The sequence below is a fragment of the Caretta caretta genome, chromosome 27 (genome assembly GCF_965140235.1).
Source record: "Caretta caretta isolate rCarCar2 chromosome 27, rCarCar1.hap1, whole genome shotgun sequence".
NCBI lineage: Eukaryota > Metazoa > Chordata > Testudines > Cheloniidae > Caretta > Caretta caretta.
The window spans coordinates 498,544-514,737 of NC_134232.1; the positions used below are offsets into that span (position 1 = coordinate 498,544).

General features: G+C 45.9%; 1 protein-coding gene across 7 annotated transcripts in view; it reads left to right on the top strand.

Moving 5' to 3' along the window:
- PLEKHM1 (pleckstrin homology and RUN domain containing M1) overlaps positions 1 to 16,194 on the top strand; it is a 52,126-nt gene that overhangs the window by 16,539 nt on the left and 19,393 nt on the right. For 6 of the 7 annotated variants that reach the window (XM_075123620.1, XM_048830466.2, XM_075123622.1 and 3 more), the window contains 4 exons: positions 3,583 to 3,675; positions 6,847 to 7,094; positions 11,592 to 12,227; positions 14,411 to 14,858. In XM_075123620.1, coding sequence (XP_074979721.1) covers positions 3,622 to 3,675; positions 6,847 to 7,094; positions 11,592 to 12,227; positions 14,411 to 14,858 — 1,386 coding nt within the window. In that variant the 5' untranslated portion in view covers positions 3,583 to 3,621. The remainder of the gene's footprint in view (positions 1 to 3,582; positions 3,676 to 6,846; positions 7,095 to 11,591; positions 12,228 to 14,410; positions 14,859 to 16,194) is intronic. The other variant, XM_075123624.1, reaches the window with a different exon arrangement.

The window sequence follows — 16,194 nt, forward strand, 5'->3', positions numbered from 1 at the left end:
TCTCTGTGTTTGTTTGAGGAGTTCTACAGAATGAACCTGTGCATCTGCATTGCTGATCTTGCACATGTCCCGTTGTTTGTGTCGGGAGGACAAAGCTGTAGCAGCAGCCTAGTTTGGTTTGGAGTATTGAGGTGATCCGATTTGTCTACAGAGTCCATCATTATTCATAGATGATAAGGCCAAAAGAGACCGCTGTGATCATCTTGTCCACTTGTCTGAGTAAGACAGATCATAGGACTTCCCTGAATTCATTATGAGAACGTAGAGCCCCTCTGAACTACTTACCTTGAACAGCAAATGAACCTGGCAGAATTTCCATAGATGTGTCCCTTATTCAGTGTATCGCCGTGTGGGAAGATGGTGAGGGGAGGGTTTGTATTTTTGAAGAATGACTCAGTTTTGTAACCAGATGCCCTCTGAATGGGCAGGGGGGCCCTGCTGTTTCTTACCAAGAGCTGACATACAGCATTAGCCTGGCACTCGTGAGACTGACGGAGCTGCTGTCTGTCAGAAATTTCAGACCTTTGCCAATCTGAGTGTTTCGAAAAGTCCATTCAAATGACAGTTATTAAAACAGAAGAAGGTGGGAGGCCCCGGGTAACTCTCAACTGAATGGGATGGAGAAGCTCCTCGGTTGGGGGGTGGGGAGAGTTAAGCCCTGAGGCTCAGATCCATAAAAGACATTTACTGTAGGTAACTAACTCTCAATTGATTTCAATGGGCGTTAGGTGGCTGAATACTTCTGAGGATGTGGGTATCAGTGTCCCATACTGGGGAATGGGGCAGGGGCTGCTCTGGGAGCCTGAAAGGCCTTTGTGAGCAGATTTTCCCAGTGCTCAGCATCCAACAGCTCCCACTGAGAGCAATGGGAGCTGCTCAGTACTGGGCTCAGTTCAGAATCTGGCCTCTGGTGTTTCACACTGCGGTGGAGTTGCTCTAAGCTTTTTTAAAGCCTCACAAATGGGACTACGTGAATTTTCTCCCTCTCTGCTTGGATGGCGCTGACCTGCATGGGACGGACCCTGCTAATCGTTCTTCAAAAATACTTTCATTAATATTAACTTCCTCTTACTTCCATTTTATAGATGTGGGTTTTTTCATTTTTATAGCTGCCTTCACTTCCATACACTCTCAGTGGTTTAATCATGGGCAAGGCCCTGTATTTGCCTGTGTAATGGAGACCTGGCTGGCTTGGTCTGTATTAGCAGAGCTTTTTCAAGATGGATACCAGGTTTAGCATGACCCGAGGGAAGTCTGGTAAGTGGCTTAGTCGGGCTGTTTGCATGTAGGAGGTGCTCTGTTCCAACAGTTGATTCGCTTGAGTTTGTCCAGGAGAAGCATTGCCAAGCACAAGCATTCAGAACTGAGTCTGGCCCTTCCAATCAATGAGATTCAAAAATAATACATTTTGAGTTCTTTTTACTTGCCTTCTGTTTTTGTGCCTTTAGCGTACATGTCTCCAACTTTTCTCTGCTACTTTAAGAACGAGAAATGTTTTGTTTTTTAAGTTGATTCTCGTGTGATTCCAGGAGCCAGACCTTAAGAAAAACAGCAGTGTGAATCATGATACTGTCATGGGAAGTAGCAACCTTGAGATGGGGTTAAACTGGAAATAATTGTGCTGTATAAGCCACTTGACTGTATCTCTGATTTCCATCAGTGTTGGCAGAAGTGCCATCTGGCTTGTGTGGAAATAGCCCAGGCTTATTGTAATGGGTGACTTCAAGGTCCATGCAGTTGATATAGGTCTTCTGGGTTAACCCAGGAGTTTATGGGTGCCATGAAAGCCTAGGATTACTCCAGATTGCCTCCAGTCTGCACTCACATAGTGGCCATACACTGGATTTTGGGGTTGACGATTGTAAGGTAGGGTTACATCACCTCTCTCACTTTGAATTTGTGGCTGGTGGCATTAGTCCCTGCAAGGGGGGAGACCGTTGTGCAGCTGGTGGCCCAGTGGCATGTTCACATGTTGGGACAGGGAAAGTGTCAGTGAGCAGGGCCTAGCACTGCGGGGCTCAGACCCTGATTGAATCTTCTCTAGCGCAGTGTCTATAACAGTGACCGGTATCTCCAGGCCTCTGCTATTGTTACTGTCCTCTAGGCTTTGTCTCCATGTGCTTCTCCTCACAGGTCAGAAATAACCAACAAATTAACCGTATGGGGCAGAGGTTAAAGCACCACTTGTGGTCACCACACTCAGCATTTTTTATTGCAGTGCAAAGAGTTTAAGAAACCTTGTGACAAGGCTTCAGTGGAGACCACGAGTTTTCTTTTCTGAAGTTCTGACCAGCTGGGAATCAGGCTAGAGTTTCCTGGTGCAGAGTTTTCTGTTGGCTTGTGCAGATCCAAACTGAAGTGGCTGCCTCCGTAGTGGCAGGTTGTCCTGGTGCATGTGTGCGTACTCTCTGTTTGAACTTTGGTCAGTTTCACTCAAAGCGTACCCATCTACACTGCGGCTGCAGTGTGATTTGCAGCGTGTATAGACAGACGCACGCTAGCTGTAACCTCGTCAGATCACTGAAAGTAGAAATGAGGCAGTGGTCTTCAGCGTGGGCTGCACAAGCGAGTACATCCGCAGGGGGACAGGGGTGCTTACACGTTGGCACTGCCAAGTCCTCACCTCCGCAGTGGCTGAGATTGTCATCTTTATATGTTGGCAGGATCACCAGCTATTGCTTGTGTTTGCTGCTGTGTATACCCGAGGCCCTGTGCACTCTGCAACAAGTTGAGCCGCCAGTCTCCTGGTTTGCATGGCACTCAGGTGCAGCAAGTTGAAATTTCAGTAGCAGACCTGGGTGTGAAGTGTTCTTCGATGTGAACCCAGACTACTCCATGCTCTTGGAGAGCCGCCTTTTCCCTGGAGCTGCTTTTACCAGGATTCAAGTGTGTGTTCAGGCTTTGGGTCCATCAGGGCCGATGATCTCAAAGCAGAAGTCTATGCCTCCCTGAGGGTATCTTTCTGTACTTGGGGCTCCTTTTACACAGAATATAAAACTTCTCCTACTTCCTTCTGCCTGCACCCTCAGAGCAGAATAGACTAGTTGGGGCTCTTTTATTAACATTGCTATTAATGATTTGTGTTGCGGTAATGCCTAGAGTCCTTGTCCATGGCTGTGGCTCTCGTTGTGCAAGGCACTACAAGAAAAGAACACAAAGGAGCAGGAGACTGTAAAGTAAATTCCTAGATTTGCCCCTTTGAGACATGGCAGGTCCTTAGCTCTACAGCCTGCTTCCCTGTTCTGATAGAACCTGAGCCCGACCGTCAGCCCATCTACTACTGCAGGTTTGTGCCTGGGTGGTAAGTGCATGGGGAATATTTACATCGTCCCAGGGGAGAGTATAGGGACTCTCATCAGTCAGCATGTTCCGAATTCTGTTTGAAATTGCGTGAATGCGTGCAGAGCGCATTTGGTAAATCTGACAATGTCAAGGTCATTCCTGACCTGATTGGGAGCAGTGATCTGGCTGTGAAGACTTTCAAACAGACTATGAATGTGATCTGCACATCCTGCTGAATCCGTGTTGCATAGCAGCGTGTTCACTTATAAGTTAAAATCTTCCCCCTTTGTCTTCCTACAGGTGTCATGTGATCAGAGTTAGGTGGCAGCAGGAGTTGAAATGCATTCCAGTCACACAACTGAAAATGGACCTGACCCCAAGGTAGTTATACAGGTGAGTGAGTCCAGCTGATTCTCTCAGGGCCCGTCTGATGAGAGTTTTTGATTATGATGTAACTCACGTTGACTGACTGACAGGTAACTGGAGATTAGTAACACGGCTGTAAGTGCTAGGCCAGCTCCACGCTAGAAACTTTTGCCAGTACAACAATGCAGATTAGCGGTGAGAGTCTTTTTTTTAATGACGTTTCAGTACAGGTAAAAGCCCTGCTCTAGACACAGACAAAAAGCTTATGTTGCTCAGCAAATCAGTATAAACTGTACCAGCGACATTTTTGGTTTGTTGTTTTTTTTTTTTTGCTGATATGAACGGTTTCCACTAGGAGGGGATCCTGGCATTGCTATGTATAGCTGCCCTAGTCTAGCCTCTCAGCAGTGTACAAACATTGTTCCCAATGACAGAGATTTGTGTCATGGAGCATCTAAACTAGCATGCCCAAGGATGTCAGTTAACACCAGTGAATTGGCAATTGGTTAACTTGAGCTGTATCACAACCAAAAGCTCTAATGTAGTCAGGCTCTCAGATTGAAAGGCTCTATACAGTGCGGAGAAGATGTGATGTAAAGTATTAAGATTGGTCCCAAGGAACTTTATTACAGAAATGTTAGTAGCTGGTGTATTTTTCTTTACACAACCTTTTGGAATCTGTACATATTTAGAAAGAACATTTCAGTAAATTAGCTACAAACTTAAGGATTACAGTTTTGTGCTTAATTTAGTCCTAGAACAGAATTAGACATATAGAATGTGTGTATAAAATATGTATTATTTTATGACAGTAACGCCCAAGGTGCCAATCAAGGACTAGGGTTCCTTGTTCTGGGGGTTGTGCAGGCAGTGAAATGACAGTCCATACCCCAAAGAGCTCACGAGATAGGTACTTACAAGATGTGACAGAAGGATGAGATAGGCAAATGCGGGGAGGGGCATGTGGGGCAAGAGGTTGGACAAGGTAACAGTACAAGAAGCAAGTACAATAAGCAGAGGTCTCAGCTCCCCACCTGCCTGGCCATTGTCCCCCAAATCACCCCACACTAAATGCCTCAGGAAACGCTGTCTTTAGCTAGGCTGAATTCTTGTAGTAAACTTTGACCGCCAAATAAATACATCTGGGATCTTGGCCCTGTAAGTGGAGTAAAATGGGCTGTGGAAGTCTTGGAAAAATAATTCACCCGAACATAAAGACTAAGGTCAAGACTTTCAAAAATGACTAGTGATTTTAGGATGCCTCAATTTTCAGGTGCACTACTTGAGACCCCAGGAAGGGGTCAGATTTGCAGAGGCTGGATATTCTGCCCTTTTTAGAAATCAGGCACCCGAATCACTAATCACTGCTGAAGATCCTGGCTAAAGACCTTGAGGAGCAAAACACCACAAACCAGATGAACAAATAAAGAAAATTAGGAACTGCTTCTCCCAACTATCACCAAATCTCGGGCAGCCCGCTCTAAACAGTTGGAGCCATTTTAAGCCTTATTTGAACCCCATGTATTTTCCTAAAATAAACCTTCCACCTGAAATTTGGTCTGAAATCTGTCTGTAATCATGGACAGAGGGACCTAGACAAATTGGAGAATTGGGCCAAAAGAAATCTGATGAGGTTCAACAAGGACAAGTGCAGAGTCCTGCACTTAGGACAAAAGAATCCCATGCACCGCTACAGGCTGGGGACCGAGCGGCTAGGCAGCAGTTCTGCAGAAAAGGACCTGGGGATTACAGTGGATGAGAAGCTGGATATGAGTCAACAGTGTGTCCTTGTTGCCAAGAAGGCTAACGGCATATTGGGCTGCATTAGTAGGAGCATTGCCAGCAGATCGAGGGAAATAATTATTCCCCTCTATTTGGCACTGATGAGGCTGTCAAGGGTTCCCACTCTGAACTCTAGGGTACAGATGTAGGGACCCGCATGAAAGACCCCCTAAGCTTATTTTTACCAGCTTATGTTAAAATCTTCCCCGAGGCACAAATCCTTCCTTGTCCTTGGATGGGTACTGCTGTCACCACCAAGTGAGTTAGACAAAGTTTCAGGAGAAGGACCACTTGGAGTTCCTGTTTCCCTAAAATATCCCCCCAAGCCCTTCACCCCCTTTCCTGGGGAGACTTGAGAATAATCTACCAACCAGATAGGTAAACAAGGTGAGCGCAAACCAGACCCCTGGTTTTTTTAGGACCCTAAAAGCCAATCAGGTTCTTAACAACAGAGTTTTATTATAAAAACAAAATAAAAGAAGCACCTCTGTAAAATCAGGATGGAAGGTAACTTTACAGGGTAATCAGATTCAAAACACAGAGGATTCCCCTCTAGGCAAAACTTTAAAGTTACAAAAAACAGGGATAAACCTCCCTTTTATCACAGGGAAAACTCATAAGCTAAAACAAAAGATACTCTAACGCATTTCCTTGCTATTACTTACTATTTCTGTAAATTTAGATGTATCATTCAGTAGGAGCTAGATTACTTGCTTGGTCTCTCTCTTTGTCTCCTGAGAGAACACACACAAAGAGCCAAAGCAAAACCCTTCCCCCCACATATTTGAAAGTATCTTCTCCCCTTATTGGTCCTTTTGGTCAAGTGCCCCCAGGTTATCTGAGCTTCTTAACTCTTTACAGGTAAAGGAGGGATTTTATGCTACCCTTAGCTGTATGTTTATGGCAGAGGCCATGGTGGATCTGGAGTATTGTTCCAGTTTTGGGCCCCCCACTACAGAAAGGAAGGATGTGGACAAATTGGAAAGAGACCAGCGGAGGGTGACAAAAATGATTAGGGGGCTGGGGCACATGACTTATGAGGCGAGGCTGAGGGAACTGGGCTTATTTAGTCTGCAGAAGAGAAGAGTGAGGGGGGATTTGACAGCAGCCTTCAGCTACCTGAAGGGGGGTTCCAAACAGGATGGAGCTTGGCTGTTCTCAGTGGTAGAAGAGGACAGGACAAGGAGTAATGGTCTCAAGTTGCAGTGGGGGAGGTTTAGGTTGGATATTAGGAAACACTATTTCACTAGGAGGGTGGTGAAGCACTGGAATGGGTTATCTAGGGAGGTGGTGGAATCTCCTTCCTTAGAGGTTTTTAAGGCCCGGCTTGACAAAGCCCTGGCTGGGATGATTTAGTTGGATCCTTTTCAAAGTGAGCTGTTCTTATAACACAAATCCGCATGCTTTGTCCTTTAGTTGATCAAGAAGCAGTTGGTGAGTTCCATCAAGGGACTGCAGAAACAGTATGTGACCTCTGATGCCGTTGTAACCAGTGACACTGACGATGCTAATGCCCTGTGCTGTGCACTAGAGGCTGTGTTTGTGCATGGACTGAAGGCGAAGTACATAAAAACAGACGCTGGAGGAAAAGTGAAAAAACCATGTGGCCGTGCACCTCTTCCCCAGCCTGTCTTCTGGGGCTTGCTGAAAACCATCACGCACAGGTGAGGAGCTTCCATCTTACAGTCACTTACAGCCTGTTGCATTCCTTGGTACATTTACATAGGTTAAAAGCCACACAGTTCATGGAGCAGTCAATAGAAACATGGCCAACTCAGAAGAACTAACTCCTCCTCATCCCACCTTCTCTCAGAATACTTCGCCCCTTCTGCCAGGAGCTTGAGGGAACACAGACCATGGAAGGGGTCTGGAAGATCAGCAGATTTGGGCTGTGTGGGACCAATGAGGGAAGCAAATGCCAGAGTAAAGGGACCCCTTGTGACCATACCCTTTCCTCAGCTCACAGATCTTAATCACTTAGCGCATCCCAGTTGTTGGGATGGGTCATAGGGAAGCAAGTGGTCCCTAAGGGTACCTCTACACTGCGATAAAAAAACGTAAGACTCAAAGCCCAGGTCAGTTGACTCGGGCTGCAGAGCTAAAAATTGCAGTGTGGACATTCGGGCAGGAGCCCTGGCTCTGAGAAACTCACCCACGTGGGGTCTCAAAGTCCTGGCTCCAGCCTGAGCCCAAACATCTGCACTCTAATTTAATAGCCCTGAAATCTGAGCCCAAGTCAGCACAGAGGAGCATGCTGCTAGTGGAGAGTCAGAAACTGCTCCTGGCTGGCAGGGGAGCACTGCGTGGGGGAAGAGGGGGTGGTCCAGATCTCTCCCTGCTTCCTACTGGCAGAGGAACTTGGTCGGGGGGTGGCGGCGACCTCCTGCCAAGCGCTCCGTGCATCCAGGTCACTTTCCCCAGCTGGGCTCTGCTCTCCTGTCCTCCCCTTACGTAGTCCAGGTGGGGAAAGTGACCTGGATGCACGGAGCGCTTGGCAGGAGGTCGCCGCCACCCCCCGACCAAGTTCCTCTGCCAGTGACCTGGATGCAGTGACCCCTGACACCACTTCTTGCTCCCCCCCCTCACAGCCCCTTAGGGGGTAGGGAGGAGCAGCGTTTGGGGGTGGGGAGTGAGCAGCAATGCCAGCTGCTCTGTGCGTCCAGGTCAGTTTCCCCACATGGGCACAGGAGGGAGGTGCAGAGGCCAGGAGCAATGGGGGGGCACCACACCCACGTGGGCCGGGCACCGAGATACAAGTTCGCCTAGGGCGGCATTTTTCCTCAGGCTAGCCCTGGTTAAGGTTTCATCTACAGTACTGCAAGTTGGAACTGTGTTGTAACCAGGTCAAGGGACATCCTATGGTAAGCAGGCTCCTTGACCCCATTGTTGTCGTAGAGTAGATGGGCCAGCAGATAACTAGAAGCCAGCATGTTTACTGGGACTTTATAGATCAAAATCAGTATCTCAAATTGCACCCAAATGAGGATTCACTGTCCTCTGTTGCTCTATTCAAGAAGCACCGCTAAATAGGGAAAGCGCCAGGGTGTGCTACTTGCAGTTTCCGAGCACATGTGGGAAGCATATAAGACAGTCTACTGAGAAAGTTGGCCACTGTATTTCTAGGGAGTTTATTGCAATGTAGTGAACCCTGTAGTTAAGGTTGTAAAATTGTTGTGGCCTGGGAAGGGACTCAGGAGGCCTGGATTCCATTCCCTGCTTGGTAACCTTGGTCAGGGCGCATCCCCCTTTCTGTGCCTCAGTTTTCCCATCTGTAAAATGGGTATAATGGTACTGATTTTTCCTCCATAAGTGCTTTGAGATCTCCTGATGAAAAGCACTAGATAAGAGCTAGCTGTTCTTATTTGCTATTTTCGTATGCTAATGAGTTTTTCTGAAACATTTACCTTCTGGACAGAATCTTTCAATACTGTGTCTTAGCCCAAAAGCGTATGTTTTTGGAAGGTTTCATCCAGATTCCCTTAGCTGTTTGTGAGTTATGAAAGAGTCAAAGACATCCACTTTTCACACACTCTGGGAGACATTTTTATGCCTTTGAGCATTTCTGCCTTTGTTTTTAAAAATGAACAAAAAGACCCAAACTCTTTTGCCATGACTTTTAATATGGCTTCAGTGTCACCAACTGAAATGAGAGCTGGGACCAAGGACTAGTGTCAACGTTAGATTCTGGGGGGACATATCTGAAATCTGTTGGTTTTGATTAACCAGTGAGGGGAGGAAAGCAGCTCTGCCACTTTGCAGCTTCCCTGTATCTTTCCCTGCCCAGAGAAGGTGCTGGGCATGCATAGGAGCTGCTGCTGGAACAATGTGCATGAAGGAGCTTGTCACTGAAACACCACTTCCCTCCTTGTACCTAGTCCGAGAAATGCCTTCACCTTTGGAAAAGAACCAGTCGTGGAGCCAGCTAGTTTTGTATCTCAGCAAGCTTTGCTGCATTTCACAGTATTCTGCAAATTTTACTTTTTAATTCCTGTCAGAGAATTAAGTTTGCCTGCTGCCATTGTGAATATCCAGTCGGGACAACAGAAAATGCTCTCCAGACAAAAGAGCAGCAAGGATGGGAGCTCCTCCCCCATTCTTGCAGAGGAGTGGCAGTGCCTTATGGGAGATGTAGTCCAGCCAGGGAACCCATCCCATAGAGCAGGGGTTCTCAATCTTTTTCTTTATGAGGGCTCTCCCTCCTCCCCCCCCAACCCGCTATAAAAACTCCACGGCCCAGCTATCCCACAACAGCTGTTTTTCTGCATATAAAAGCCAGGCTGGTGTTAGGGGGTAGCAAGGATGGCAATTGCCCGGGACCCCACACGTTAGGGGCCCCCTCGAAGCTAAGTTGATCAGGCTTTGTCTTCAACCCCGGGTGGTAGGACTTGGGGCCCCGGGCTGCAGTCCTGCGCAGCAGGATTTTGGCTATCTGCCTGGGCCGTAAGGAGTCTAATGCCAGCTGTGCTTGGCGGACCCCCTGAAATCTGCTCGCAGCCCCCCAGGGGGCCCTGTATCCAGGGCCGTCCTTAGGCATATGCAGCATATGCGGCTGCATAGGGCAGCCGAAAATTTGGGGCACCCCTGGGTCTTAGTGTCCACCCGTCCGCCTCTTCCTATCCCTGTTCTGCAGCCTGGTGAATCTTCGGCAGGAGGGGATCTAGTACTTAAAAGTGAAAAAGCCTTCAAGCTTGCCAGACCGATTAGCATAACACTGAAACTGTTAAAGAGCCATTCAAGTGGTAATGAAGCCATTTAACTGGCATTTGCCAACCCCCAGGTATATACTGATGTTTCTGACAGGTTTCAGAGTAACAGCCCTGTTAGTCTGTATTCGCAAAAAGAAAAGGAGTACTTGTGGCACCTTAGAGACTAACCAATTTATTTGAGCATAAGCTTTCATGAGCTACAGCTCACTTCATCGGATGCATACCGTGGAAACTGCAGCAGACTTTATATACACACAGAGAATATGAAACAATACCTCCTCCCACCCCACTGTCCTGCTGGTAATAGCTTATCTAAAGTTTCAGAGTTTTCTCCGGATGGGCTATCACCAGCAGGAGAGTGAATTTGTGTGGGGGGGCGGAGGGTGAGAAAACCCCGGATTTGTGCTGGAAATGGCCCAACTTGATGATCACTTTAGATAAGCTATTACCAGCAGGACAGTGGGGTGGGAGGAGGTATTGTTTCATATTCTCTGTGTGTATATAAAGTCTGCTGCAGTTTCTACGGTATGCATCCGATGAAGTGAGCTGTAGCTCATGAAAGCTCATGCTCAAATAAATTGGTTAGTCTCTAAGGTGCCACAAGTACTGCAGTTTCTGAATTTCCTAACAAAAACAGTTGTGAAATACTGTAATATTTACTCAGAACATGTTAGTCTACAGGACCTTAGTTTAAAATTTGCTTTAAAAATATGTCATTAATGTGTTGCTGAAGATTATAAAATCACATCTCTAAAAAATCCTTGCACAGATTTCTCGATGCACAGTCTGAGTATTCAACTTTAGCCTTAAATGCTTGGATTTTCAGACATATAGTTTTTTAAATAAATCCTTCAAAAGACCACCTTTTTCTAAAATACACATGCGAACCCGGGCTGCCATCAGGCATGGGGGCACCAGTTTAATAATACTGCATAGGGCCCCATAAATCCTGATGGCGGCCCTACCCGGACCCCTGGTTGAGAACCACTGCCATAGAGGTACTGTGACAGCATTTCCAAATCAAAATATTTTGGTTTTCAAGAGTTTGGGCTTTTGATGCAAATCAGTTTTTCCCACAGAAAACAGATGCTTTTTGTGCAAAACCAGAAATCATTGCAGCCCCTGTTTTCCGTAGAAAAACAGTTTTGACTGAAAACTTCCAACAAGCCCTATTTTTTATCATTTTAGAAAGAGACATGAGATGCAGTCAATGGCTAGGAATGCGATGTCTCACTGTGCAGGTCAAATGACGGAATACTGGGAAATGCAAGAGTTAAGGTTCTCTTCCGTGCATGCCTATCTCAGCTTCTGCCCCATCCTGGGGCTGCCTCCCTCCTCCCTGCTGTGCTGCATCTCCTGACCCTCTGTGCTTTGGGAAATGCATCTGCCCCACCCTGCCCCCCCAACTGCTCTCACAGTGCAGTTGTTAACATGTTTTGTTCTTTCCCCCCCTAGAAACATCATTTTAGAGCTGGAACAGTTAAGTTTTATCAGCACGGACGTGGGGCGCTGCCGTGCCTGGTTAAGGCTTGCCTTGAACGATGGCCTCATGGAGTGTTATTTGAAGTTACTGCTTCAAGAGAAGTCCAGGCTGCCTGAGTATTATCAGACATCAGCCCTGCTTCTGGATGCAGAGGAATGTGAATTTCTGCTTAGCTTCTTGCAGGGGTTAACTTCCCTGACCTTCGAATTGTCCTATAAATCAGCAGTTTTAAATGAATGGACTGTAACTCCCTTGTCCCTGTCTGGTCTTTGTCCTGTTTCGGAGCTTCTGGAGCATCTAACATCCTCCAGTTCTGAATCCCAGAGAAAGGAGTCCCTGGGTTTGGTCTCACGTTCTTCGGGATCTGATGATATTGAAGTTCAACCCAGCACATTGGCCCTCAGCAAAAATGAGGACAAAAGTAAACGTATGTGCTCCACGCTAAGCCTTAACACTATGGGTTCATCCCAGCTGTCCTCCAGCCTTGGCTCTGATGGCCTCCTGCAGGCCAGCTGCACTAGAAGTCCTGATAGGTGTGAGGAACCCCTGTCGTGTGACTCTGATTTAGGGACAGCAAACACAGAGGATTTAGACAGATCTCTGCAAGAGTAAGTATCTGAGAATGCTCTTTGCTAAGGGTTTCTTAACCCTCCTCTTTACCCCTGCATTTCATCCTCTCTCTCAAAAGCAGAAAACCTATCATTCTCCCTTTCACATGCCTCTCCCCAAACCATCTTTTCCCTCATGGGTTGTGGAAAGGCAAAAGGAAAGCATGGTTACAAGGCTTGGCTGGAGTCTTCCTGCCAAGTAAAGTGACTGCAGCCCATATCAACTGAAATCTATGGAAGATAGTTGCCTAAATACTTTTGAGGATGTAGGCCAGCCTGGTTAGGCATGAGGTCTAGTTAACTGTCTTTCAGAACACTCCTGCTGGGTGATTGACTCCTGGCTGGTACCCTTGTCTCCTCCAGTAGGAGTCCAGAGATGTAACATCTCCCAAATGTTCATGCAGCTATTTTGACGCTTTATGAGGAAAACATATTTCTGATTTCTCCAATAACGTGGAGGAGCTGCAGTGTTTGCAGCCTGTAAACAGTTTGTTTGTTTGAATCCTTCTTTTGATTTAGCTATGTAGAAACCCTTGCATGTCAGGACAGAGACAAAATAAGAAACAGTTGGATCGCAAATGTTTTCACTATCACCATAAAAAATTTAAAGGGCATTCTCACCTAGAACTAAGCAGTCTAAGCTTTGGGATGTTGTTTTTTGTCTTGGCAAACACACTCTTGTTGAGTTTGGTTTTAAAATGGGGCTGTGGTCAGAAAAGTCACGCTGTGGCTATTGTCTTGTCAGCTATGTTTAGATTACTGAGGAAAGGCAACCTTTAACTGCTATCAGCCCTAGAAAGCCAGCATAACTACAGCAGACCATAGTTTGATTCGATTCTGCCTCATGTATCGCCCTCATTAACAACATTGAACATCACCCAATTTTAGATTCCAAAAAAACTTTTCATTTCTTGAGATTATGAGAACCCATTTTGATTTGATTAGGTTAATGATGGAAAGATATTTGGTTTGAGGTTATATTGAGATCAAAATTGAGAACAAAGGAGCATGAAACAGTCTCTTGACTGACCAGAGTGCTGCTGCTAATTGCTTATTACAGCTATGAATACTTACTTTTGTTGGAAATTTGACACACAAACCATAGCTAGGCACATGTTTAATGAGCAAAGTAGTCATGCAAAATTGCAGTATGTAATCCTAATACATGTGCAAAGCTCTCTTCTGGGGGACCTACAATAAATAGCATGACTCGGGGTGGCTTAAACACAAACTCCCAAGTATATTCAGGATATGAATAGTTCAAAGGAAGCACCCCAGCTCTTTAGCTGGGCTGGCTTTGAACACTGTGTTCTAGAAAGCAGATTATTTTTACCTGAGCATTTATTTTTCTTATAAATGTGGTGATGCCCGTGAGTGAATGAGGAGCTCTCTCACTTTGACTTGGAGCGGCCATTACGTGATTGTACAGAAAACCCCTTTTTCCAGTCCTCAAGCTTGACACAGAAGCGGTACATCATGCCTCATCTCCAGTAAATTCTAACATGTACGTGCAGGGCTAATACACAAGCAGTTTATCGTAATTGGCACACGTAGACAGCCAAGATGCTGGGATGTGTCACCGTTGGGTTGCACAGAGCCTTCTAAAGAGGAAAGTCAAGTAATGTTAGGGGGAAACGTAGTTTGATTGGTGCAATGGCAGCATTTCTGCTGCTGCTTGGGACTCCAGGTTTCTGAGGTCGTGGAGGATGGACAGCTTGAAGATTTGATGTCCTGGCTCCACCACTTCATCCACCCCAGTGGTCTGGTAGCTGATATCTGTCCCCAGCTTTGTGATTTAGTAGCTCTGCTTCAGCCTTCCAGGAGCTCTGGTCATCCATCACTAGCAACTTTTAAATCCGGATTGGTTGCTTTTCTAAAATACATGCTCTAGTTCAAACAGAAGGTAAGGGAAGTCCTGGGGCCTGTGCTGAGCAGGAGATCCAAGTAGATGATCACGATGGTCCCTTCTGGCCTTAGAATCTATGAAACAAGTATAGTGGATTTATTAGAACCTAGACAAATGGCATGGGAGAGGTCATTTCAGGCTTACAGTACTTCAGGGGCTGAAACCCTCAGGGGACTTATTTTTATAATCACATGACCTCTGGGAACCAATGATGTCTTGTAGCAGACTTTGTTCTGTCTATTCACTTATTTTTTATTTGCCTAAACTTTGTTTTAAGGGTATTGTCTGAATTCAGACAAGCACAGCAAGTCTCTGAACCTACCGAAGAACCGCTCCGTCCTAATCTATTGGCACCTGCCCCATTGCAGCCCGCACTTCCTCCTGCAGTCTCCAGAGCCTCTCACCTGCATTTAAACGTAACAGCGGAGAGCACTCTTTGTTCTGCACCGCTTCCTGACACCGATAACCCACAGTCCATCCATGCGGAAGATCTAGCTAAGGCCAGCAAGATACCAGATCCTCCTTCACATGTTACGGGAATCCAGTTGTTGTCTCAGCCAATCATAACACACAATGGTGCAGCAGACAAAGATTCGTCCCAACAGCTTTACATTATTAAACCAGAGGATAAAGATGGAACCAGTGAGATAAATGGTGATAAGAAAAGCCAAGAGGATCTCAGCCCAGTGACAGAATTCTTTCTTTCACCAGCAACAGCTTGTCCAGTAGGTGTTAACAATTGTTTTTCCATGTTCTTAGATCTTCGCCGCTAATCAAGTCGGGGAAGTGGTTAGGAAGCGTAAAGAGAATGTTGTGTAGAAGGCAATAGAGACTTCTAGGTTGCTGTTCGTTTTAAGTTAAGCCCGACACGCAGTGTGTTTTGGTCTCTTTGTCACTCTGGTACTAATCAAGAATACTGCCACATGGTGCATATGCACAGGTTCACTACAGAGCTGTAGTGAAAAATATTCCTTGCTCCGTACGTACTTTGCTGTAGCTGAAAGGCACACTGCTGCACTGGGCTTTGGAGAAATCAGAACGAATTAAATTACCTGGCAAATGCATCACCAAAAGCTGTCAGAGCTAGGCAGCCAGGTAAGAGCCCAGCACGCATTAAGCACCTACATGAAAGGGTGGCTGGATTTTCCAAAAGGCTCCTCAAACAGTAGCTTCCATTGTTCTTGGTGAAAGGGGATGGACTTCCCTATTCTTCTCAATGGAAGCTGCTGAGTCCTGCTGAAAATCTAGCCCTAGACTCTTTGCAATTTGAAAGAACAGTCTGAGAATTGGCATTCCACAATGGTAAGTGAAAGAGAGTTTCTCTTGATTTTTGGTCCTAAGGGAGAAAGCCAAGGAACGATTGGCTGCAGAAATAGATCCCCGCTTTCCAGTGGAAAAGATCTGCTTGGTGTTGCTACATGCAACATCAAACATCTGGTCACCGAGGCCAGTGCAGGATAGTTCTCTCCCATGCTCAGTCTAGTTTGAATGTCTCGAGTGAAGGGGTCCCACTACTTCTGTTGGCTTACTGGAATAATCAGCTAGATTTCACTGCTTGGAAATGTTACCTGATATTCAGGCTAAATTGTGCTTTGCTTAATTCCATCTTATGACTCATCATTATATCTTAATGCTATTACCATATATCCTTAAACCATCCTAAACAATTTCTCTTGTTGATATCTACTCCTTAAAATGCTCAGTGACCATATTACCTATCCCGCCTCTTGGCTGTAGTTTGATTGATCTATTCGTAACTTCTGGATATCAACAGGAAAGTCCATCATGCTTAAATACCTGTTACTGTCCTGCATGAGTCATTCCTGATTCTAGAGTAAACATAATCTTCCTGTTCATTGTGTATCTTGGGGCTGGCTGCCTTGTGTTTGCGGTTTGTCCCTTTACCAAACAGAAGGGACAGTTTTTTTTCCCAAAGAAATAAGTGAGTAAGATTTAGCTCATGGTCAAATTATAAGAATACTTGAAAATTAGATGGAACAATTTAGCAGTGCTCATTACATTAGAACAGCTGTTAAAGTGTGACTAAGGAATTGGTGGAAG